Source organism: Mirounga angustirostris, unplaced genomic scaffold (assembly GCF_029215605.1).
Source record: "Mirounga angustirostris isolate CCGP_5_RB_7025 unplaced genomic scaffold, mMirAng1.0.hap1 SCAF_11, whole genome shotgun sequence".
Lineage (NCBI taxonomy): Eukaryota > Metazoa > Chordata > Mammalia > Carnivora > Phocidae > Mirounga > Mirounga angustirostris.
The window spans coordinates 72,337,657-72,364,291 of NW_026991719.1; the positions used below are offsets into that span (position 1 = coordinate 72,337,657).

Consider the following 26,635-nt stretch of genomic DNA (forward strand, 5'->3'; position numbering starts at 1 on the left):
TTAAGATTAGGACAGTAATAAATTATAAACAAATAAAAAACAAGCAAACAAACAAAAAATAGAACACATGAATGAAACCATGAGTTGGTTCTTTGAAAAGGTCAACAAAATTAATAAACCTCTAGCCAGACTCATCATAGAAAGGGTGGGGTGGACAAAGGGAGAGGACTCAAACAAAATAAAAAGTGGAGAACTAACAACTGACACCACAGAAATGCAAAATATTGTAAGAGAATATTAAGAAAAATTACATTTCCACAAAATAGACAACCTAAAAGATATAAATTCCTAGAATCATATAACCTTCTAAAACTGAAACAGGAAGAAATAGAAAATCTGAACAGGCCAATAACCAGCAAAGAATTTGACTCTGTAACCAAAAATCTCACCCCCCAAAAGCAAACAAAACATCCACAAACAGACATCTTCACATGCAAATTCTGTTGAACTTTTAAAGAAGAGTTCATACTTATTCTTCTCAAACTATTCCAGAAAATATATGAGGAAGGGGAATTTTCAAATTCATTCTATGAGCCCAACATTACCCTGATCCCAAAACCAAATAATGACACCACAAATGAAAGAGAACTACAGCCCAATATCTCTGATGAACATGGATGCTAAAATCCTCAACAAAATATTAGCAAACCAAATAAAAAATACATTAAAAAATGATTCACCATGATCAAGTGGGATTTATTTGTGGAATGTAAGGGTGGTTCAATATTTTCACAATAGTCAACATGATACATCACATCAAGAGAAAGGATTAAAAAAAACACATGATCTTTTCAATAAATGTAGAAAAAGTACTTGATAAAGTACAACATCCATTCATGATAAAAACCATGTGTTTAAAAGAAACATACCTCAATAAAATAAAGGCCTTATATGAAAAACCCACAGCTAACATCATACTCAGTGTTGAAAAACTGAGCACTTTTCCCCTAAGGTCAGGAACAAGACAAGGATGTCTGCTCTCACCACTTTTATTCAGCATAGTACTGGAAGTTCAGGCCATGCCAATCAGACAAGTGAAAGGAATTAAAAGCATTGAAATTGGTAAAGACAAAATAATACTTTCACTGTTTGCAGATGACATGATACTATATATAGAAAACCCTAAAGACTCCACCAATAGAACTGAGAAATGAGTTCGGTAAGGTCTCAGGATACAAAATAAATGTACAGAAATCCATTGCATTTCTTTTTTCTTTTTTTCTTTTTTCATGAATAGTTGGGTTTATTTCAACAGTGGGTTTGAAACCCTCGCCTTTGGCAAGAGACTACAGTAATTATACCAGGAATAGACCATTTCCTACACTGTCAAATATACAAAAGTTCCTCTTGCACTTCAACACTGATCAACAAGCAGATTCAGTCCACCTTTGCTTTGATCATTCTACGGAGTTAACCCAAGCCTCTTCTTCAGAGACTCTGGCATTTCAGGTGGAGGAGGGCCAGGAAACCTGAAGTAGACCTTCAAAGAGTCATAGAGGAACCACTGTAGTGCAGCCAGAGTGCCAATCATAATGATATGGGCAAAGAGTCCCTTCCATACACCTTTAAATCCAAGTCTCTGAAGAACTTGAGAAGCACTGCTGCCTTTTTCCTTATTCAGCACAGATACCACGGAATCAGCAGGGTGAGAAACAATTGCACAGAAGACTCCAGCTATGTAACCTGCCACAAATGTTACAACCAGTTGCTCTGCCTTTGAACATTCACTTCCGGGCTTACGAACCACAAACTTATACAATGCTTCAACAGTACGTTCAAAGCAGGCAAATTTCATCATGGTGTATGGTATCTGTCCCATCCAGACAGGGGCAACTCCCTTGTAGAATGCTTTTAAGCCTTCTTCCTTATATATTTTGGGAGCTGCATCCCTCAAAGTGTTGACATAACCTGGTTGGGTTTGAATTTGAACCTTAGCAGCTTCCATAGGAGCCAGGGCAATGTCAGCAAATAATTCAGCACTGGCAGAAGCAGCCAAATATAATGATGTGCACCAGAGATAGGCATTCTCCTCCCCAAGCATGTTGCTATACAAGACTTTGAAAACTTCATAAAAGCCAAACTTGCAGAGCCCCTGCATAGAGTAGCCAATGAAAGTCAGAGCCCATCCTTTAGCCAAACCACGAACACCATCCTCTTTAAGTGTAACTGAGAATCCATTAAATATGCCCTTGTACTTCTGGGGGTCCACCTGCATACGGCATTTCACTAAATCCAGAGGAACGACAGCCGTGTGTGTCAGACCACAACTTAAGATCCCACCAAAGCCACACAGTGCATAAAACTTCAAGGAGCCATATTCGCAACTGTATTCTTCCACAGCGGCTGCTGCCAGATTGCGCTAACGGCGGGGCGGACCCGGGGGACCCGCGGGGCTGCTGCAGGGGCCCGTGAGGCCATCGTGTACCAGCTGCAGGTGGGGCGCTTTGAAGAGGTTCGCCAGTGCCAGATGCTACACAGACGAGAACATCTTCTGGGAGCAGGGCCCGGCACACTCCCTAAGATGGCGAACACACAACCGCTCCCTCGAAAAGGCTGCGGCTCACCCCATTGCATTTCTATACACTAACAATGAAGCATCAGAAAAAGAAATTAAAAAAAAAAAATCCCATTTACAGTTTCACAAAAAATAATAAAATATCAAGGAATAGACTTAACCAAAGAGGTTTAGAACCTGTACACTGAAAACTATAAAACATTGATGAAAGAAATAGAAGATGACACAAAAAAATGAAAAAAAAAAATTCCATGCTCTGGATTGGAAAAACATATTATGCTAAAATACTTATGCTACCCAAAGCCATCTACAGATTTAATGTAATCCCTATCAAAATACCAAGAGAATTTTTCACAGAATTAGAACAAATTATCCAGAAAACCTGTATGGAGCCCAAAGGCTCAGAAAAGCCAAACAGCCAAATTTGAAAAACAAAATAAACAGATGTATCACAATTCCAGACATCAAGTTATATTACAAACCTGTAGTAATCAAACAAATATGGTACTGACAGAAAATAGACACAGAAATCAAACGAACAGAATAAAAAGTCCAGAAATAAACCCATGATTATATGGTCAATTAACCTTTGACAAAGGAGGCCAGAATGCAATGGGAAAAAGAGTCTCTTCAATAAATGCTGTTGGGAAAACTGGACAGCAACATACAAAAGAATGAAACTGGAACACTTTCTTATACCATATGCAAAAATAAATTCAAATGGATTAAAGTCCTAAATGTGAGAACAGAAACCATGAAAATCCTTGAAGAGAGCACAAGCAGTAAATTCTCTGACATTGGCAATAACATCTTTGTAGATGTCTCCTGAGATAAAGGGAACAAAAGCAAAAATAAACTATCTGGATTACATCAAAAGAAAAAGCTTCTGCACAGAGAAGGAAGCAACCAACAAAACTAAAAGACAACATGCCAAATGGGGAAGATACTTTCAAATGACATATCTAATAAAGGGTAAGTATCCAAAATATATCAAGAAATTATACAACTCAACATCCCATAAAACAAATAATCCCATTAAAAACTGAGCAGAAGACATTAACAGACGTTTCTCCTAAGATGACATACAGATGGCCAACAAACACAAGCAAAGGGGCTCAACATCACTCATCATCATGGAAATGTAAATCAAAACTACAATGAGATATCATCTCACACCTGTCAGAATGGCTGAGATGAAAAACTAAAGAAACAGCAAGTATTGGCAAGGATGTGGAGAAAAAGGAATTTTCATGCACTGTTGATGGGAATGCAAACTGGTGCAGCCACTATGGAACACAATATGGAGGTTCCCCCCAAAATGTAAAAAATAGAACTACCCTACAATCCAGTAATTGCACTACTGAGCATTTACCCAAAGAAATAAAAAACACTAATTTGAAAGCATATATGCACCAGGATGTTTATTGCAGCATTATTTACAATAGCCAAATTATGGAAACAGCCTAAGTGTCCATCATTAGATGCAAGCCAAATTATGGAAGCAGCCTAAGTGTCCATCATTAGATGCAAAGATAAAGAAGAATTGGTATATAAATATATACAATGGAATATTATTCAGCCATAAGAAAGTATAATCTTGCTATTTGCAACAACATGGATGGATCTAAAGACCATAATGCTAAGCAAAATAAGCCAGTCAGAGGAAGGTAAATACCATCTGATTTCACTCAAATGTGGAATTTGAGAAATAAAACAAATGAACAAAGAAAAAGACAAACCAAGAAACAGACTCTTAACTATGGAGAACAAACAAATGGTTACCAGAGGGAAGATTGGTGGGGTGATTGGTGAAATAGGTGAAGGATATTAAGGATACACTTATCTTTTTTTTAAGGATATACTTATCTTGATGAGCACTAAGTAATATATGGAATTGTTGCAAATGCTATATTGTACACCTGAAACTAATACAACACTGTATGTTAACTACACTGGAATTGAAATGGAATGGAATGAAATGAAATGAAATGAAAAATGAAATGAAAAATGAAATGAAATGAAATGAAAAATAAAATAATTATTGATAGGTATGCAACTTTTATTTGTTTTCTGGCTGTCATAGTTCTGTTTCTTCTCTTGCACTCTTTCTTTCTGATTGATATTTCTGTAATGTTATATTTGGCTTTCTTTCAATCTATTTATTTTTTTGTCTATTTATTATATATTTTGTTTGTCTTTACAAGAAGTTCATGTATAACATCTTAATATATAGCAGTCTATATTAAACTGATGGTCATTTGAGTTCAAGGACATTCTAAAATAAAATTTCTTTGATGTTTGACATTTAATTATTTGTTGTAGTGTGAACCTCCTTGGGTTTATTTTGTTTGCAACTCTGTGCTTTTTGAATCTTGATGTCTATTTACTTCCCTAGGTTAGGAAAGTTTTCAGCTATTATTTCTTCAAATAAGTCTTCTGCTTCTTTCTCTCTCTTCTTCTGGGGCACCTTTCATGGAATGGTTTTTCCCTTGATGTTGTTCAAGATATCCCCTAGCTTATCCTCATTTTAAAAATTCTTTTCTCTTTCTGTTGTTCAGTTTGAGTTCTTCCCATTTTCCTGACTTCCAGATTGTGGATGTGTTGTTCTTCATCCACTTATATACCTCTAGTATATATGTTATTTCAGATATTGATTCTTTTATTATATTTTCTATCTTTTTTATTGAAGATCTCACTGACTTCTTACACTCTTTCTGGTCCAGTAGATCCTCTTTATGATCATTATTTAAGTTATTATCATGCATAATGCTCACTCCATTTCTTTCAGTTGCTTTTCTAAGGTTTTAACTAGTTCTTTCTTTTGGAAGCTATTACTCTGTCTCCCCATTTTGCTTGACTTTCTGTGTTTCTTTCTATGAATGAGGCAGAACAACTACGTCTCCTAAACTGGAAGGAATGGTCTTGTGTATGGTCATTTGCTATGTAGATTGTCTGTGCTTGGTGAGTTTTGCTGACTGACTATAACTGGCTGTCATGGGCTGGGGGTCTAGGGATTCTCCACACAGTGGGCACCCAGGAAGGACAGCTAAACCTGATGTGCACACAGATTGGTGTGGTCCCTTTGCTCTCCATTCAGCAGGTGACTGGCAGAATACATAAGGCTAATATGGGTGCAAGGTGGGTTAGCCCAAGGCTCTATGTGCTGAGGGAACCTTGGCAGTATAGCTGAAGTTGAAGTGGGTGTTACCCTGTGTGTCTTGGGAATATCCACAAAGAGGATGACCTGGAAGTGTGGCGGTAGATGAGGTGGGATACAGACCAATATTTTCCATGGATTTCTATGCAGCAGGCACCCTGGCAGGACAGGTAAAGCTGAAATGGGCTCAGGTTGGTGTGTCCCAGGGTTCTATGCATTGAGGGCACTTTGGCAAAACTTCTGAAGGTGAAATTATGCAAACCATAGTGTCCTAGAGTTCTCTGTGCAGAGGATTCCCTGGAAGGATGGCTGGAGCTGAGACAGTGTGGGGCCTGAGAGGTCCCTGGGCAATCTGTGCATAGGGTGCCCTGGCAGGAGAGTTGAAACTGCAGTGGGTGAAATCCATTGGGACCCAGGGCTCTAGGCAGAGTGCACCTCAGCAGGGTAGGTGAAGCTGAAGTGGATGTAAATTGTTATGTTCCAGGACTTTGCACAGAGGGTACTCTGGAGGGGCAACTGAAGCTAAGGCAGGGCATAGGCTGAGTGGTCCTGTGGCACTCTGTACATTGGAGGCCCTTTCAGCACAGCTTAATCTGAAGTGGTCACAAGCCACACTGAGGGCAATCTGGTAGGATAACTGAAGCTGAACTGGATGCAAACCAAGGTCTCCTGGTGTGATCAGTGCAGGGGGTCCCTTGACTGGGTGGCTAGTCCTGAGACCAGTGGAGGTGGGGGTGTTCTGGGACACTCCACACAGGCAGGTAAGCTAGATCTGAAGCAGATATTATCCAGGATATTCTGGAACACCATGCACCCTAGGTGTACTAGCGAGCCATCTATCTGAAGTTGAAGTTGTGTGGACCTAGAATATTCCAGGGTGCTTTGTACCTGTCACCTTGGCCCAAAAGCTGTTACTGTAATGAGTGATAACCAGGAGTGTCCTGGTATGCATCATTCTGTGGCCCCTTTTGGTGGGATAGCTGGGGCTGGTGTGGCATAGGGGCCCAAGGCTCACTAAGGTCGCAGACCTGTTAGGGCACCAGGACTGTGCACCAGTCTGTGCCTCCAAGGTGGAGGGGGACCATAAATCATATCCGTCAGTACCCCCCACCCAGGGAGAATTCAAACAATCCGCTTACCATTTGTAGGAGTTATAGGGCTGTCTCTTTTATATATTATTTGTTCTTTTATTTTTATTTTTTTATTATGTTATGTTAGTCACCATACAGTACTTCATTAGTTGTTTTGTTTTTTGTTTTAAGATTTTTATTTATTTATTTGACAGAGATAGACACAATGAGAGAGGGAACACAAGCAGGGGGGAGTGGGAGAGGGAGAAGCAGGCTTCCCGCAGAGCAGGGAGCCCGATGCGGGGCTCTATCCCAGGACCCTGGGATCATGACCTGAGCCAAAGGCAGACACTTAACAACTGAGACACCCAGGCACCCCAGTACTTCATTAGTTTTTAGTAGAGTTCCATGATTCATTATTTGCGTATAACACCCAGTGCTCATTGCAATACGTGCCCTCCTTAATGCCCATCACTGGGCTAACCCATCCCCCCCCCCGAAACCCTCAGTTTGTTTCCAGGAGTCCATAGTCTTTCATGGTTCATCCCCTCTCTGATTTCCGCCCTTTCATTTTTCCCTTCCTTCTCCTGATGTCCTCCATGCTATTCCTTATGTTCCACATATAAGTGAAACCATATGATTGCCTTTCTCTGCTTGACTTATTTGTTGTTTTTAACCGAGCCTTTTTTTTTTTTAATCTGTGCCCCAGGGCATCTTGGACTGATGTGGGCTAGTACTCTATTGTGCTAGATAAGATGTCAGGCTGGTTAGTGCTTTGGGGCTCTGCTCCCATTCAATTAGTAGAGGTGGAGGGAAAGCATAAAAAATGTCCACCATTCCTACCACCTGGAGAATGTTCCCACAGCTTCCCCCCTCCCTGCAGTTAGCAGAGTTCTAGGGCTGGCTCTTTTATATGCTGGCTGTTTTTTTTTTTTTAATTTAAATTTAATTAAGTACTTTATAATGTATTATTGGTTTCTGAGGTAGAGGTTAGTGATTCATCAGTCTTATATAATACCCAGTGTTCATTATATCAAGTGCCCTCCTTAATGTCCATCACCTAGTTACCCCATCCCCCCACCAACCTCCCCTCCAGCGACCCTCAATTTTTTCCTAGAGTTAAGAGTCTCTTATGGTTTGTCTCCCTCTCTGATTTAGTCTTGTTTTATTTTTTCCTCTCTTCCCCTATGATCCCGTTTTGTTTCTTAAATTCCACATATATGTGAGATCATATGATAATTGTCTTCTCTGATTGACTTATTTTGCTTAGCATAATACCCTCTAGTTCTATCCATGTCATTGAAAATGGCAAGATTTCATTTTTTTGTTGGCTGAGTAGTATTACATTGTAGCTAGCTGCTTTTTTATATAGCAGGGTTTTTTATTTGTTTGTTTGTTTTGTTTTGTTTTGTTTCCCTATGATCCACCTTATTGGTTGCTGGTGTAGGCTAGGGGACCCAGAGTTTGCTGAAGCAGCAAATTGGCTATGGCATCTAGACTCTGCTCAGATCTTTGATTTCAAAGTGGACATGGAGAATAAACCATGTTGCTCTCCAGTCCCTCTTAACCCAGAGTGAGTTCCAGCAGTTCCTCTGCTATTTGATAGAGTTCTGGGGTCTGCTCTTTTATAAACTAGTTGCTCTTTTAAACTATGGCTTTTTTTCTGTACACAAGGTCAGGCAAATCTGTTCCCAGTCCCTCAGTACTATCCCGTCCCAATGTAGTTTGCAGCATCACGGAAGAGAATTATTTTCATTACTATCTCTTTGTCTCTCTTGCTGTTCTCTTTTTCAATTCTATCCTTTTTGTGTGTGTGCAGACGTTGTTCAGTTTGTCCTTAGTTATTCAAGAAGAATTGCTCTACTAATAGGTGTGTGCAATTTGGTGTGTTCCATGGAAGAGAAGATTTGAAAATCTTCCCCTGTCACCATCCTGGACTGGAATCTTGAATGTTCTTTTTAAATTAATGCATATTGAATTTTGTCAAATGACCTCTTTTATTACTGATATTTTTAATTTATACATCTTGTCTTTTTTCTTGAACAGTTTTCTATAAGATTATCCATCTTTTCTATGAAAGAACTAATTTTGTTTTTTTTCTCTATCGTTTTCCTTTTGATTTGAATTCTGGTTTTATTTTCCCCATAATCCTTTTATTTCTAAATCTTTTAAGCAAATAATTCTGCAATCCATATCTTGTTTAATTACTTAGTTAGAATTTGCATTTTCCCTAAATATAGGCAGTTGTGTTCCTGTACAAGTCTAAAAGCATTTGAAATTGACAAGAATCCTGAACTGTATATATTTTTTTTAGAATCTAAAAAAAAAATCCTTCCTAAGTTATATTGTCATCACTGACTTCAATAACCAAAACATAGTTCAAACTTTTGGGGAAAAATTTTACTGAAGCTTGTACTAAAATTTTGAGAGATTATAATTTTATTTCAAAATATTACAGAGAAAAAAACACTATGCACTATGCATAGCAAAAGAGAAATAAATACCAAAGTAATATAATTAAAAACATAAAACAAAATGACAGATGACATCTATCAACTACAACAGTCTATAAATGTATTGAATTCCAAAAATAAAAATAAAAATATCTCATTTTTTTATTTAAAAAAATCAAAAATTTAAGATATAATAAATGCATTTATAACAAAATAAAATGTAAAAGTTAAAATTAAAAATTTTTAAACTTTGAAAAAATAAGCAATGCAGTTTTGAAGTTATGTGAAATATATAACTTGTTTACCCCAGATAGCACAAATCCAAGTAAAACCAAATTTTACTAAGAAATCAAATTCTACTGTTTTCTGCTGATGCAGTAAGATATTCAGCTCATTTCAGAATCTCAAACTTTATAACATGTTATGTTTTGCCAAGTACCTGGAGTGTATTTCATATATGCTCACAAGTAATTTTCCTACTTTGGGTGCTTATAGATATTCCACCTTTTATTAAGAATTTACTGGGGATTGTTGTGTTTCTAAAGCACAATTACCTGTCATTGGGTATGTACTGGCATATCATTTTAGATAACTTAGTGTTAAAAGGTAAGATGAGGCATATTTTTAAAAATTAAGTTTATTTGAGCAAAAATCAATTCAGATCAGTACCAAACCAGAAGTGATTAGGAATGCTGAAGCAACAGGAGCTTGGGGAAAATCTTTTATAAGCAAAAGACAGAAGCAAAATAAGAAAAGTATTAACTAGCTATAGCTTAAAGGCTATTTGGCTCTTTGCAATTGATTGACCTTAGTTATCAATTTTGTAACATTAAGGCATTTACAAGCTTAGATTTTGGTTTCCTTATGAAAGCTGCCATGGCATGACTGTTATCTCAATTTAATGTGTTTTTTTTTTAATTTTATTTAAACTCCAGTTGGTTACCATACAGTGTAATATTAGTTTCAGATATACAATTTAGTGATTTAACACTTAACATACAGAACTTGGTGCTCACCAAAACTAGTGCATTCCTTAATCCCCATCGGTTATTTGACCCATCCCCCCCACCTCTCCTGTGGTAACCATCAGTGTGTTCTCTATAGTTAAGAGTCCATTTCTTGGTTTACCTCTCTCTCTCTTTTTTATTCCCTATGATCATTTGTTTTGTTTCTTAAATTCCACAAATGAGTGAAATCATATGGTATTTATCTTTATTTGATTGGCATATTTTGCTTAGCATAGTACTCTCTAGCTCAATCCATGTCAAGCAAATGGCAAGATTTCCTTCTTTTTGATGACTGGGTAATATATATATATATATATATATATGAGTAATATATGTATACCACATACTTATCCATTCATCAGTCATTGGACATTTAGTCTATTTCCATAATTTGACTATTGTAGATAATGCTGCTAAAAACATTGGGGTGCATGTATCCCTTTGAATTAGTATTCTTATTCTTGTGTAAATATGTAGTAGTGCAATTGATGAACTCTAGAATAGTTCTACTCTTACATTTTTGAGGAACCTCCATACTGTTTCCGAGTGGCTGCACTAGTTTGCATTCCTACCACAGTGCAAGAGGTTACCCTTTCTCCACACCTTTACCAACACCTGCTATTTCCTGTGTTGTTGATTTTAGACATTCTGACAGGTGTGAAGTGATATCTCAATGTAGTTTTGATTTACAGTGCCCTGATGATGAGTTATGTTGAGCATCTTTTTATGTCCGTTGGTCATCTATATGTCTTCTTTGGGGAAAAAAAAAATGTCTATCCGTGTCGTCTGCCCATTTCTTAACTGAATTGTTTGTTTTTTGGGTGTTGAGTTTGAGAAGCTCTTTATAGATTTTGGATAATAACCCTTTATCAGATATTTCACTTACAAATATCTTCTCCTATTCCACAGGCTGCCTTTTAGTTTTGTTGGTTGTTTCCTTAGCAAATAAATTGAACTGGTAATCAAAAATCCCCCCAAAACAAAAGCCTAGGGTGAGATGTCTTCACATGTGAATTCTACCAAACATAAGAATCAGTACAGCGGATCATAGGGGAAGGGAAGAAAAACTGAATGGGAAGTCATCAAAAAGGGAGAAAAAAACATGAGACACTCTTAACTATAGGAAACAAACTGAGGGTTGCTGAAGGGGAGGTGGGTGGAGTTATGGGGTAATTGAGTGATGGGCATTCAGGAGGGCATGAGATGTGATAAGCACTGGGTGTTATATGCAACTGATGAATTGTTGAATTCTACATCTGAAACTAATGTACTGTATGTTGGCTAATTGAATTTAAATTAAAAAAAAGAAGACTTAATACCAGTTCTTCTCAAACTATTCAAAAAAAAAAAAAAAAAAAGAAAGAAAGAAAGAGAAGAAAGAAAAGGAAGGAAAACTTCCAAATTCTTTCTATGAGGCCAGCATTACCCTGATACCAAAACCAGATACACATGCCACTAAAAAAGAGAACTACATGCCAATATCTGTGGACTCAAAAATTCTCAATAAAATACTAGCAAACTGAATTCAACAGTACATTAAAAGAATCATTCACTACAGTCAAGTGGGATTTAATGGTTTTCTTATTTAATTAACACTGGAGTATGTTACAATCACAAATGACCTCAACATTTCAGTTGCTTGATGCCATAAAATTATTTATAATTCATGCTACATATTTAAAGTAGCTCATTATAGTCACTTAAAGCTCCAGGATGACAGAAGTTTCATCTCAAGAGCTACTTTTACAATCATCATGACAAAGGGAATCAATTGTAGAGAATTATACATTGGTTAAGAATGTTTCCACTGAGGGGCACCTGGGTGGCTCAGTTGGTTAAGTGACTGCCTTCGGCTCAGGTCATGATCCTGGAGTCCTGGGATCGAGTCCCACATCAGGCTCCCTGCTCAGCAGGGAGTCTGCTTCTCCCTCTGACCCTCCTCCCTCTCATACTCTCTGTCTCTCATTGTCTCTCTCGCAAATAAATTTAAAAAAATCTAAAAAAAAAAAGAATGTTTCCACTGAGAAAAAAATGTAGGCCATTTTTATTCATAATTTCTTGGCTGAAACAAGTAGCATGGCCTCACTTAATTTCAAAGGGGACAAGGATGTTTAATTACCTCATGAATAATCGTATCACAATATGTGTAAACAACCCTTATAACAACCCGGAATAGATTTTACTGTGCCCTGCAATAGTTGGAATACTGGAGTATTTTTTTTTTTTTTATGATTCAAGGATTTATTAAGTTATACATGCAAACCATACTGCTAATTGCATTAGCAAAAGATCAATGTAAAAACACTCCATGATTCTGCAACTGTCATTTAAAAAAAAATGTTGTTCTAGTGGTTGAGAGATCCAACCTTGTATTCTTGCCAGTGGGTAAGTTGTACAGAATTTATTTATTTTTTTTTAGAAGAAAAAGAATGCCTTGCGAAGACAACAGCATATGTAAAGGCCTGAAGATAGCAAGGTATATGCAGCATTTGAGAAACTGAGGAAAGTCTCCTGGTCAAAGAAGGGGAGATTGTGCATGGTGAGACTAGTGAAGTAGGCAGATATTTAATACCAAGTTAAGGAGTTTGAAGTTCATCTTAAGAACAATGGGAGCAGCGCCTGGGTGGCTCAGTGCATTAATTGTCTGACTCTTGATTTCAACTGAGGCCATGATCTCAGGGTCATGAGATTGAGCCCTGGGTGTGGCTCTGTGCTGGACATGGAGCCTGCCTAAGATCCTCTCTCCTTCTGTCCTTCCCCCCCACCCACACGTGTACTCTCTCTCTGTAAAGATGCTTTGTTGAAGTATTTTCTTAAGTGCCTCATACCTTTTTGTTTTTTGTATTGAATTTACTTAGAAAAATCCCAAAGAGTGCTTCTTTACTCCAAAGCCTTGCAGAATTAAAAACAAACAAACAAACAAACACAACAAAAACCTAAAACATGTTTTCTATTGGCTTCAGATACAGAAACAGTTGGAATTGCCTGGATATGAATCCGTGTATTTTGACTGACTACCTGAAATAGATCTGCAATAGTTACCATGCTATACTGAATATGGCCCTCCCTCAGATGACTAAGGCTGTCTAGTTTATTTTACTTGAATCATCTGGATGAGTTCTTAAGAATATACTCAGAATTGTAAATGATCATGTGAGAATCTCATATTGTGAATTAATTTCTAAATATATGTGAATCCCAAGGTTAATCTAGGACCAGGTGAATATCAGATAATATAAAATTTTAAGTAAAGATATTAAAATAGCACAATTTTATATTGAAAAGCAATATATTTCAAAATTAACTTTTTAGCTTAATAGAAGCATTGATATACATGAAAGAAAGCCTATTGGAATTCCAATATTAAAATGATTATGCACCACAGTGAGGCCGGATTTATTCCAGGGATGCAAGGATATTTCCATATTCACAAATCAATCACTGTGATACACCATATCAACAAAATGAAAAATATTATCTCAATAGAAGTAGACAAAACAGTTGACAAAATTTAACATCCATTCATGTTAAATCTCTCAACAAAGTCGGTTCAGAAGGCACATACTTCAACCTAATAAAGTCATATATGAAAAACCCACAGTTAATATCATATTCAGTGGTGACAAAATGAGATCGCATCCTGTAAGATCAGGACCAATACAATAATGTTTACTCCACTTTTATTCAACATAGTAGTATAAGTACTAGCCCTAGTACTCAGACAACAAAAAGAAATAAGAGGCAGACATATTGGTAAGGCAGAAGTTAAACTGTCACTATTTGCAGATGACATGATAGTCTACATAAAAATCATAAAGACATCATCAAAAACAATACTGTAAGTAATAAATTAATTCAGTGATGTTGCAGGATATAAAGTTAATACCCAGAAATTGGTAGTGATTCTATACACTAATTTAAACAAAGTAGCAGAAACAGAAATTGTGAGAATAATTCCATTTACAGTTGTACCTAAATGAATAAAATACCTAGGAATGAAGTTAACAAGGAGATGAAAGACTTGTACTCTGAAAACTATAAAATAATGTTGAAAGAAAGTGAAGATGACCCAAATGGAAAGATATTCAATGCTCAAATTGGAAGAACCAGTACTGTTAAAATTTCCATACTACTGAGAGCAATCTACAAATTCAATGCAATCCCTATCAAAATACCCCAACTAGGTAAAAGGACCTTGAGAAGAAAAAAACAAAGCTGGAGGCATCACAATCCCAGATGACAAGATATACTACAAAGCTATAGTAATCAAAATGGTATGACACTGGCACTAAAATAGAAACATACATCAATGGAACAGAATAGAGAGCCCAGAAATAAACTCACACTTTTAGTCAATTAATATATAATGAAGGAGGCAAGAATATACAATGGGGAAGTGAGAGTCTCTTCAATAAATGGTGTTGGGAAAACTGGACAATTTTATGCAAAACAGTATATTTGGAACACTTTGTAACACCAAACGCAAAAATAAACTCAAAATTATTAAAAGACATAAATGTTAGACCTAAAACCATAAAAATCTTAGAAAAGAACTCAGGTAGCAATTTTATTGACATTGGCCATAGCAACATTTTTTTCTGGATATGTCTTCTCAGGCAAAGGAAACAAAACCAAAAATAAACTACTGGAACTACACCAAAGTAAAAAGCTTTTGCACAGGGAAGGAAACCATTAACAAAACAAAAAGCTAACCTACTGAATGGAGAATATATTTACAAATGATATATCCAATAATGGATTAATATATTAAATATAAAAACAACTTATACAACTCAGCATCAAAAAAAAACAAAAAATCAAAAACAAAAAACAAAACAATATAATCAGATTAAAAATGGACAGAGGATCTGAATAGACATTTTCCCAAAGGAGACATACAGATAGCCAATATAATCATGAAAAGACGTTCAATGTCACTAATCATTAGGGAAATGTAAATCAAAGCCACAATGAGATATCAACTTACACCTGCCAAAATGGCCAGAATCAAATATAAAAGAAATAAATGCTGGTGAAGATGCAGAGAAAGAAAACCTTTCAAGCACTGTTGGTGGGGATGTCAACTGGTACAACTACTGTGGAAAACAGTATGATGCGACAACAACAACAATACAATAAAGTGGGGGACTTTAACACCCCCTTCAATGAAATGGAAAGATCATCTAAGCAAAAGATCAACAAGGACATAAAGACTTTAAATGACACACCGGAACAAATGGACGTCATGGATATATTCAGAATATTCCATCCCAAGGCAACAGAATACACATTCTTCTCTAATGCCCATGGAACATTCTCCAGAAGAGAACACACCCTAGGTCACAAATCAGGTCTCAACCAGTACCAAAAGATTGGGATCATTCCCTGCCTATTTTCAGACCACAATGCTTTGAAACTAGAACTCAATCACAAGAGAAAAGTCAGAAAGAACTCAAATACATGGAGGCTAAAGAGCATCCTACGAAAGAATGAATGGGTCAACCAGGAAATTAAAGAAGAATTTAAAAAATTCATGGAAACCAATGAAAATGAAAACACAACTGTTCAAAATCTTTGGGATGCAGCAAAGGCAGTCCTAAGAGGAAAGTATATAGCAATACAAGCCTTTCTCAAGAAACAAGAAAGGTCTCAAATACACAACCGAAACCTACACCTAAAGGAGCTGGAGAAAGAACAGCAAATAAAGCCTAAACCCAGCAAGAGAAGAGAAATAATAAAGATCAGAGCAGAAATCAATGAAATAGAAACTAAAAGAACAGTAGAACAGATCAACGAAACTAGGAGCTGGTTCTTTGAAAGAATTAATAAGATTGATAAACCCCTGCCAGACTTATCAAAATGAAAAGAGAAAGGACCCAAATAAATAAAATCATGAATGAAAGAGGAGAGATCACAACCAGCACCAAAGAAATACAAACAATTATAAGAACATATTATGAGCAACTCTATGCCAGCAAATTAGATAATCTGGAAGAAATGGATGCATTCCTAGAGATGTATCAACTACCAAAACTGAACCAGGAAGAAATAGAAAACATGAACAGACCTATAACCACTAAGGAAATTGAAGCGGTCATCAAAAATCTCCCAACAAACAAAAGCCCAGGGCCAGATGGCTTCCCAGGGGAATTCTACTAAAGATTTAAAGAAGAATTAATATGTATTCTTCTGAAACTGTTCCAAAAAATAGAAATAGAAGGAAAACTTCCAAAAACCTTTTATGAGGTCACCATTACCTTGATGCCCAAACCAGACAAAGACCCCATCAATAAGGAGAATTACAGACCAATATCCTTGATGAACATTGATGCAAAAGTTCTCACCAAAATACTAGCCAATAGGATGCAACAGTACATTAAAAGGATTATTCACCACGACCAAGTGGGATTTATCCCTGGGCTGCAAGGTCGGTTCAATATCTGCAAATCAGTCAGTGTGATACAATACATTAACAAAAGAAAGAACAAGAACCATATGATCCTCTCAATAGATGCAGAAAAAGCTTTTGACAAAGTACAGCATCCTTTCTTGATCAAAACTCTTCAGAGTATAGGGATAGAGGATACATACCTCAATATCATAAAAGCCATCAATGAAAAACCTACAGCAAATATCATTCTCAACGGGGAAAAACTGAGAGCTTTCCCCCTAAGGTCAGGAACGTGGCAGGGATGTCCACTATCACCACTGCTATTCAACATAGTATTAGAAGTCCTAGCCACAGCAATCAGACAACAAAAAGAAATAAAAGGCATCCAAATCGGCAAAGAAGAAGTCAAACTCTCACTTTTTGCAGATGATATGATACTTTAAGTGGAAAACCCAAAAGGCTTCACCCCAAAACTGCTAGAACTCATACAGGAATTCAGTGAAGTGTCAGGATATAAAATCAATGCACAGAAATCAGTGGCATTCGTATACACCAACAACAAGACAGAAGAAAGAGATATTAAGGAGTCGATCCCATTTACAGTTGCACCCAAAATCATAAGATACCTAGGAATAAATCTAACCAAAGAGGTAAAGTATCTGTACTCAGAAAACTACACAATACTCATGAAAGAAATTGAGGAAGACACAAAGAAATGGAAAAACGTTCCATGATCATGGATTGGAAGAACAAATATTGTGAAGATGTCAATGCTACCTACAGCAATTTACACATTTAATGCAATCCCTATCAAAATACCACCCAGTTTTTTCAAAGAAATGGAACAAATAATCCTAAAATTTGTATGGAACCAGAAAAGACCCTGCATAGCCGGAGGAATGTTGAAAAAGAAAAGCAAAGCTGGTGGCATCACAATTCCGGACTTCAAGCTCTATTACAAAGCTGTCATCATCAAGATATTATGGTGCTGGCACAAAAACAGACACATAGATCAATGGAACAGAATAGAGAGCCCAGGAATGGACCCTCAACTCTATGGTCAACTAATCTTCGACAAAGCAGGAAAGAATGTCCCATGAAACAAAGACAGTCTCTTCAACAAATGGTGTTGGGAAAATTGGACAGCCACATGCAGAAGAATGAAACTGGACCATTTCCTTACACCACACACAAAAATAGACTCAAAATGGTTGAAGACCTCAATGTGAGACAGGAGTCCTTCAAAATCCTAAAGGAGAACACAGGGAACAACCTCTTCAACCTCAGCTGCAGCAAATCTTCCTAGAAACATCTCCAAAGGCAGGGAAGCAAGGGCAAAAATGAACTATTGGGACTTCATCAAGATAAAAAGCTTTTGCACAGCAGAAGAAACAGTCAACAAAACCAAAAGACAACCAACAGAATGGGAGAAGATATTTGCAAATGACACATCAGATAAAGGGCTAGTATCCAAAATCTATAAAGAACTTATCAAACTCAACACTCAAAGAACAAATGATCCAATCAAGAAATGGGCAGAAGACATGAACAGATAGTTTTCCAAAGAAGCCATCCAAATGGGCAATAGACACATGAAAAATTGCTCAACATCACTTAGCATCAGGGAAATCCAAACCAAAACCTCAATGAGATACCAGCTCACACCAGTCAGAATAGCTAAAATTAACAAGTCAGGAAATGACAGATGTTGGTGGGGATGTGGAGAAAGGGGAACCCTCCTACACTGTTGGTGGGAATGAAAGCTGGTGCAGCCACTCTGGAAAACAGTATGAAGGTTCCTCAAAAAGTTGAAAATAGAGCTATCATACGACCCAACAATTGCACTACTGGGTATTTACCCCAAAGATACAAATGTAGGGATCCGAAGGGATACATGCACCCCGATGTTTATAGCAGCAATGTCCACAATAGCCAAACTGTGGAAAGAGCCAAGATGTCCATCGACAGATGAATGGATAAAGAAGAAGTGGTATATATATACAATGGATTATTATGCAGCTGTCAAAAACAATGACATCTTGCCATTTGCAACGACGTGGATGGATCTGGAGGGTATTATGCTCAGTGAAATAAGTCAATCAAAGAAAGACATGTATCATATGATTTCACTGATATGAGGAATTCTTAATCTCAGGAAACAAACTGAGGGTTGCTGGAGTCGTGGGGAGTGGGAGGGATGGGGTGGCTGGGTGATAGACATTGGGGAGGGTATGTGCTATGGTGAGTGCTGTGAATTGTGTAAGACTGTTGAATCACAGACCTGTACCTCTGAAACAAATAATACATTATATGATAAAAAAAAAAAGAGAAGATAACAGGAAGGGAAAAATGAAGGGGGAGATGAACCATGGAGACTATGGACTCTGAGAAAAAAAACTGAGGTTTCTAGAGGGGAGGGATGGGGAGATAGGTTAGCCTGGTGATGGGTATTGAAGAGGGCATGTACTGAATGGAGCACTGGATGTTATACACAAAGAATGAATAATTGAACATTACATCAAAAACTAATGATGTAATGTATGGTGATTAACATAACATAAAATAAAATAAAATGAAATAAAATAAATATAAAATAAAATAAAATGAAAAACAGTATGGTGGTTCCTTAAAAAATTAAAAATAGAAATACCATACTGTTCAGTAATTCCATTACTAGGTATTTATCCAAAGAAAGTGAAAACACTAATTTGAAAAAAATATATGCATCCCTATATTTGTTGCAGTAATATTTACAGTAGTCAAGATATGAGAGCAACTTAAAGGTCCGTTGATGGATAAGTCGATAAAGTAGTGGTATTTATATATTATGGAATATTAGGCACCCATAAAAAAGGATGAACTCTTGCCATTTGCAACAATGTGGATGGACTTAGAGAGTATTATGCTATGTGAAATAAGTCAGCCTGAGAGACAAATACTATATGATTTCACTGATATGTGTAATCTAAAACAAAAACCAGAAACCTGAAAACAAAAACAAAGAAACAAACAAAACCCACAAATGATTAAAAAACAAAAATAGCATCAGACCTAAAAATGCAGAGAACAAGCTAATGGTTGTCAGAGTGAAGAAGGGTGGGGGTTGGGCAAAATGGGTAATGGGGAATGGGAGATATGGGCTTCCATTTATGAAATGAATAAGTCAAGGAAATAAAAGGAACAGTATAAGGAGTATAGTCAATGATATTTTAATAGGGTTGGATGGTGGCAGATAGTAGCTACACTTGTGGTGAGCATCGCGTAATGTATACAGATGTTGGATCACTATGTTGTATGCCTGAAAGTAATGTAACATGTGTCAACTATATTGAAATTTGAAAACTAAATAATAAAGTATAATGAATATAAGCTTAGTCATTTCATTATCTAAAGTATGATTTATAATTCTGCACCAGGTGCTTATTTTCCATACCAAATATTTAAAAGATCATTGCAGTTAGAGCTTTTGTTGAAATAGAGTAAATCACACAATCTTCTCAGCAATTTTACACTGAATAAGTTTTTTATGTATATGTACCTATACAATCCAAGTAGAAAGACCTTGTTCTTCTATTCATTTCTTCTTATCTAATTATCCTAACTACAATGTCAAATTGATAACTCTTTGTTTTTCTTTAAAAGCTCTTAAAGTTAGCAAAAATGATTAAAAACAGATAATAACGACAGAAATAGAAATATATTAATTGTGTACAAGACCAAATTTGTCTTTATGAGTGTAATAATGGGGCAATTTCAAAAGTAAATTAAGAACTTAAGGACTGGGGCGCCTGGGTGGCTCAGATGGTTAAGCATGTGCCTTCAGCTCAGGTCATGATCCCAGGGTCCTGAGATCGAGTCCCACATCAGGCTCCCTGCTAAGCAGGGAGCCTGCTTCTCCCTCTGCCTCTGCCTCTCTCTCTCTCTCTGACTCTCATGAATAAATAAATAAATAACTTAAAAAAAATAACTTAAGGACTTACAGTCTAAAAACCCTCATTTCCTACTGCATAGCCTCTTTGTGTCTTCTGAATCCCTCAGTTATTTTTTGGAATAGATGAAAGAGTGATAGAAGGCTATATAGTATTTAATGGCTATATAGCTGGTGCTGAATTTCTTAAAGGAAAGACCTTGTTTCATTTCAGCCTAAAAGTAGGTTTTTATCTTATACTCCAGCCATATTATGTCTATAAAAATTACTATATAATACAGGTAAATAAACTGGAAACACATTTTTCTTGTTTTTAATAATCTATTTAGAAGGGCACCATCCTGAAATTTAAAAATTGAAAGTTTTTTCTACTATCTGTAGTTTTTGGCACTTGCCTGTATTTTTGTGGATAGAAAATGAATACCACTGTCAAAAGCAGATTATACTAGGGCTTTGCAGCAAAGAACCCAATTAGGAGCATATTTTCATTAATATATATTTTATTCAATTTATAATTAAAGAATTATATTCATTAATTCTTGAGTGTTTAAGATCATGTTTCTAATTATGTTGGTCTAATGGTATTTTGATTATTTCATGTTGATTGGCAATAACTATAAGTATTCTTGGAAATTTCCACAGATATAATATGAAAGTAAGCACCTACATTATTATATGGATTGATTAATAATATGTAATCCCTGATAGTACTGATATAGTAAGTTAATATCCGCTAAGTATGTACTAAGGGTAAATCAATGTAATCATGTAAATCAAAATGTAAATCAAAATAAAAAATGTAAATCAAAAAAGATTTAAAAATATCATATATGAATCATATATGATTTATGATTTATGAAATCATATATGATATATGATTTATGATTTATGAAATCATATATGATATATGATTTATGAAAAAAAGATTTAAAAATATCAATATGAATCATATATGAATCATGATCTCAAAGAACCAAAAATTGAATTGGAGATATAAGGTATGAAAATAAATATCTATTGTATAAGGGGGGAAGTGGCAAGTGCCCCATTTTGACTAACTATAGGGAGGGGTAAAAATTTAACTTAATAGAATAAAACTAGCAAGAGTGTATTGAACTCACCAGCAAAAGCAGCATCTAAATGAGATAGGTTAAAGCAATCGTTCTCAAACATAAGTATGCATAAGAACCACCTGGGTATCTTGTTAAAAATGTGCATATTTCCATGTCTCAAAATCAGGGATTCTGATTCATTTGGATTGTGGTAAGACCTGGGAATCTGTATTTTTTAAAAGATTTTATTTATTTATTTGAGAGAGAGAGGGGAGGGAGCATGAGCAAGGGAGGAGCAGAGGGAGAAGGACAAGCAGACTCCCGCTGAGTGGGGAGCCTGACATGTGGCTTGATCCCAGGACCCCAAGACAATGACCTGAGCTGAAGTCAGATGCTTAACCGAGTGAGTCATCCAAGCATCTCTGGGAATCTGCATTTTAACTAAAATCTCAAGCAATTCTGAGAAAGGTGATCCATTTCAAGAAACATAAAAGAACATATAATACCATCACATTATTACTAATAATAGTTCACACATACTGAGCAATTACTCTGGACATGGTCTTGTGTTTCTGTAATATAGTTGTTATCACGTTTGCCTGACACTGGCTTAATGCCCATTATCTCATGTAATTCTCAGAACTATGCTATGAGATAAGAACAATTACCACTTCATTTTATAAGTGAGGAAAATGAGACACAGGATAATTTACCCAAAGTTGGGAAGTCAGTAACCAGTGGAGGTAGAATTTAACCTGAAGAACACCTCAGCCCAAGCTTCAGATAAAGAGACCTAGGAATAAAGACACTTTAGATAGGAAAGAGCATAACAAGCAAGGGTTGGTGGGGAGCTGTGTCCTTGACTACAAATCCTTTCAGAGACTGAAATGCACTGGCTATACACCAAGTCTGGTGTGGGGAGGGCACTTTTCACAATAAGGCCTGTCAGATAAAGTCCTTAATTGCCTATGGTCAGAATTGAAAAATCACACATAGCTTTTTACCAGGAGCCAAACCCCTCAGTTTCTGCCTTTGTGCCATTTCCTCATTTTGGTGCATTTTATATTACTAGAGAATTTTAAAAATTACTTACAAAACTTTGCATAGATTAAATATGATTTCATTTCCTAAACTCTATGGATCTATGTCTAATTTATTTGTTGTTATCTAAGGCTTGTAATAATCCATGGGAAATGGTCCCAATAGGCTATGGAAGCAAGAGTTGTTTGTATTGTTATTTAACTATTTATTTACTTATAACTATATATTTATTTAACTACTAGATTGTTTCTGAAAGGAATTGTTTGTCATGAAATATAAAGGAATTGTTCAATTTACTTGTAAAATGCAAGCAATAATTCTTGATGAGTAGGTGAGAAGATTCAAAAATAGAAAAATGTTATATTTATGATTCAGTTTTTTTTTGCAGCTGGTAAAATACTGTTGATCAAGAATCCTGAAAGCTAAGATGAGATGAATCTGAGTTTATACCAAGTGATGTAGTTAAACGTTGTCCAGTTATTTTGTTTTTTTCTTATAAAGGAGATGCCATTGTCATTTGCATCACTCACTGTCCATCCTGAGTGGGTGATGTATATTTTATAGCACACATTTACAGATGCTTTTGATTTAAGTGCTACATGAAAGTGGAAGAGTCAAGGTAATTCATCTGTTTCCCAGTGCTGACAGTTGCATAGCACAAAGTAGAGCAAGAATTGTCTGGGTCAAAGTAATAGAAATGACAAATCAAACAGGTGGCATTTTTTAATTCCATGGAAAAGTTATCTGTAAGTATAATACGGCAGATGAAGAATTTAAATAGCATCCTTCACATTCACAGTGACCCGAAGCACTGTATAAGGTAATAAAGATATGTTGACAGTGTGTTGATTATGTGGGCTAAGACAAGAGTCATTCTGTCCTCTAAAGTTGATCTCACACACCCTTGGAGGTTAAGATGAAAAAATAAATAAATAAAATTAAAATTGGAGATATGTGAAAACCCGACAAAAACCCTCTTTCATCCTTCCTTGTATGTATATGGTATCCTAATATCCTTAAAAAGATATAAATATTTTGGATGAAGTATAATATTTCAATCTACCTAAGTAGAATTTTATAGGCATAAATTCTCAGCACATGAAGGAAATAAAACTGAGTTTGAAAAGATAACCAGCAAACAAGGATATCAATATACAAACAATGTTTTGTACCCTAAAATACTGATATTTTAATTTACATCATTATTGCCTTTTTTATACCAGGGTTATTGCCCACGAATCTGACAAAGATCATAAGAACCACTGTCAAATTGGTGGTTTGAGGAAATCTTTATAGACTCTGTGACTTTGGTAGCCTACCAACAAAGCAGGTCTTGTGTTCATAATAATCTTATAAACTTAAGTCTTGATAGCCTACTAGTTTTTAAAGTGAACCAACATTTACTACTTCCACCAAAATGACACAATAGATACTCATGTTTTTGGTTCTAGTAAAAGGTATTGGAAAATAAACACTTTATTCAATTTGGGTTAGTATTGGGTTCTAAATTTCTTTTTGGAATTAAACACATCATCCTTAGATTTACAAGTGAGAAGATAATCACAAATTATCTACATTAGTTAAACAAACAGGCATGTATTAAATATTTTGGAAGGCATTTTGGGGGAAAATACAAAATATTGACATTGGTCTTAAAAATTAACCATATGAGGAAATATTTAATATTGTATTTTAGCAATTTAGCATTGACTGCTTTTATATGCAAAGCACCATATCTAAGCACTATATATAAGTTATCTTATTTGATCCTCAAAACAACACTATGACATAGATAATATTATTTTCCCCATTTTAAAGATAAAGTCATGGAAGCAGAGAATGATTAGGTCAGGCTCACACAAGTGATAAGTGGGGAGTTAGGAGTTAAATGCTGAGAGTTTGAGTCTATAACCTGTGCTTTTAACTATTACACTAGATATAAGGGGAAATGATTGTTTCAGATGAACATTGTAGAAGATCAAGAAGAGTGGTTTACTGTGGCATATAACTTGCTGGCTATCTTGAAAGCATTTTGTGTACATTTCAATGAATAATAATAATAATAATAATAATAATAATAATAATAATAACCCAGCTATAAATTACAGTTTCTTCTAGACCAAAGATAATTCAAAAAATAAGTGAATATTCAACAACTATAACAAAATCTTATCATTTTCAAAATAAACATAGTCTTGGTTTTTAATTTATACTGTTCAGAAACTGAATTTATATTAGTGGGTATGTTATCACAGAAGGTTGAATAATATTCATTGGACTGCATACAGGTTAAAATTTAAATCTTAATGAAGTACTTATACTTTTTAGTACTTATTTCTTCTCAAATTTTGGATATAATTCTTCTTTTTATAAAACCAAATATGGGGCGCCTGGGTGGCTCAGTTGGTTAAGCGACTGCCTTTGGCTCAGGTCATGATCCTGGAGTCCCGGGATCGAGTCCCGCATTGGGCTCCCTGCTCGGCAGGGAGTCTGCTTCTCCCTCTGACCCTCCTCCCTCTCATGCTCTCTGTCTCTCATTCTCTCTGTCTCAAATAAATAAATAAAATCTTTAAAAAAAAAACAAAAATAAAATATAAAATAAAATAAAATAATAAAATGAATTTCAACATTATTAGATCTTCTATATGAATTATGCAGGCATGCATTTTTTCCCATGTGTACTTTTTTAAAAATTTTATTATATTATGTTAGTTACTATACAATACATCATTAGTTTCAAGCATGCATTTTAAATTAATTTTTAAAATTGATTAAATCAATAAAATGTAGAAAAATATTCAAATATTCATATTAAATAAAATATCACTGGTAGATAATATGAATATTTGAAACATTAGGAGGTAATATTATTTTCAGGGAATTGAAAACATTATCACTTAAAATGAAGATATTTATTGAATATAATTATTTTATCCAAAGCTTCCACCATATTCAAGTACATGAATGCATGTTAGTAGGTGACTAGTCTCTTTTAGTTGTTTCATATAGAACAGTAATACTCAGTTTCTGTAATTACAATGATGTTTCAGGTATTATGTTCTTTATCCTGACATTTTTTCAAGGATTCCATATATTCATTCTCTCTCCAAAGTTTTCTAAATGTCAGCAAAGAAGAGGTAAAGGAAAGCATTAGGTGAATAACTAAAACTAGTTGATCAGGCCAATGACCCAGACAAAGTCATATACATATGTATCTTACCATAGTTTTTCAAAGTCACTGGGGCAACAACAACAACAAAAATTAATCAGTACACTTTCCAATGGCACTATTGCCACAATGGCACTACCTATTTCTAAACTAGTTATCCTGCTGCCAGTATTTTAACTACTTAAATCCACTATGGCTAACCTAAAACACAATTCTGTATTTGTTATTCCAGTTAGAATTTTCTCAGAAATAGACTCTGACAGAAAGATTTGCATTTAAGCAGTTCATTTGGGAGGAGAGTGAATTGAAACAGGGAAGGGAAGGACAACTACATAGGGTGCTTTAATAGGGCTTAATTTTATTAAAGATCTCTGGAAAATTGTGTAGAACACATACCTGAGTTATTCTTTCCAAAAAAACAAGGGAGCTGGGGTATTTGTACAGAAACTTTGGTCTTTTATTATAGAGTATTGTGTGTGTGTGTTAATTCTTAGGCACTTCTACTGTCTGTAAGCGTAGAGATTTTACCTCAGGTTGAAGATAAAACCTTCAGGTGAAAAAAAATACAGAAACCAGTTGTTGGAAGCCAGCCAGGAAGCACTGATGTGATAAGACCAGAGGAATTGTGGATGGAATTCTGAGAGTACAAGAGTCTCTACTGCATCTGCCCAACCTTCTGCTTTAAAGATTTAGTGCCTTTCAAATTAGGAAAAAAAATATTTATTTTAATTGAATTATAATTAATATACAGTGTTTTATTACTTTCAGGTGTACAATATAATTATTCAACAATTCTTTAAATTACACAGTGCTCATCAAGATCAGTGTACTCTTGATCACCTCTATCTATTT

At 35.6% G+C, this 26,635-nt stretch overlaps 1 protein-coding gene across 1 annotated transcript; it reads right to left on the reverse strand.

Moving 5' to 3' along the window:
* Positions 1 to 1,228: 1,228 nt before the first annotated feature.
* On the reverse strand, positions 1,229 to 2,561 carry LOC123861259 (solute carrier family 25 member 3-like). Its single transcript, XM_045900209.2, has one exon. The coding sequence runs from the start codon at positions 2,213 to 2,215 to the stop codon at positions 1,403 to 1,405; it is 813 nt and encodes a 270-aa protein (XP_045756165.1). The 5' UTR covers positions 2,216 to 2,561; the 3' UTR covers positions 1,229 to 1,402.
* Between the last annotated feature and the right edge of the window lie 24,074 nt (positions 2,562 to 26,635).

Excerpts from the sequence above, each read along its gene's own strand:
- LOC123861259 (XM_045900209.2), bottom strand. The coding sequence starts at position 2,215 with ATGCAGGTGGACCCCCAGAAGTACAAGGGCATATTTAATGGATTCTCA.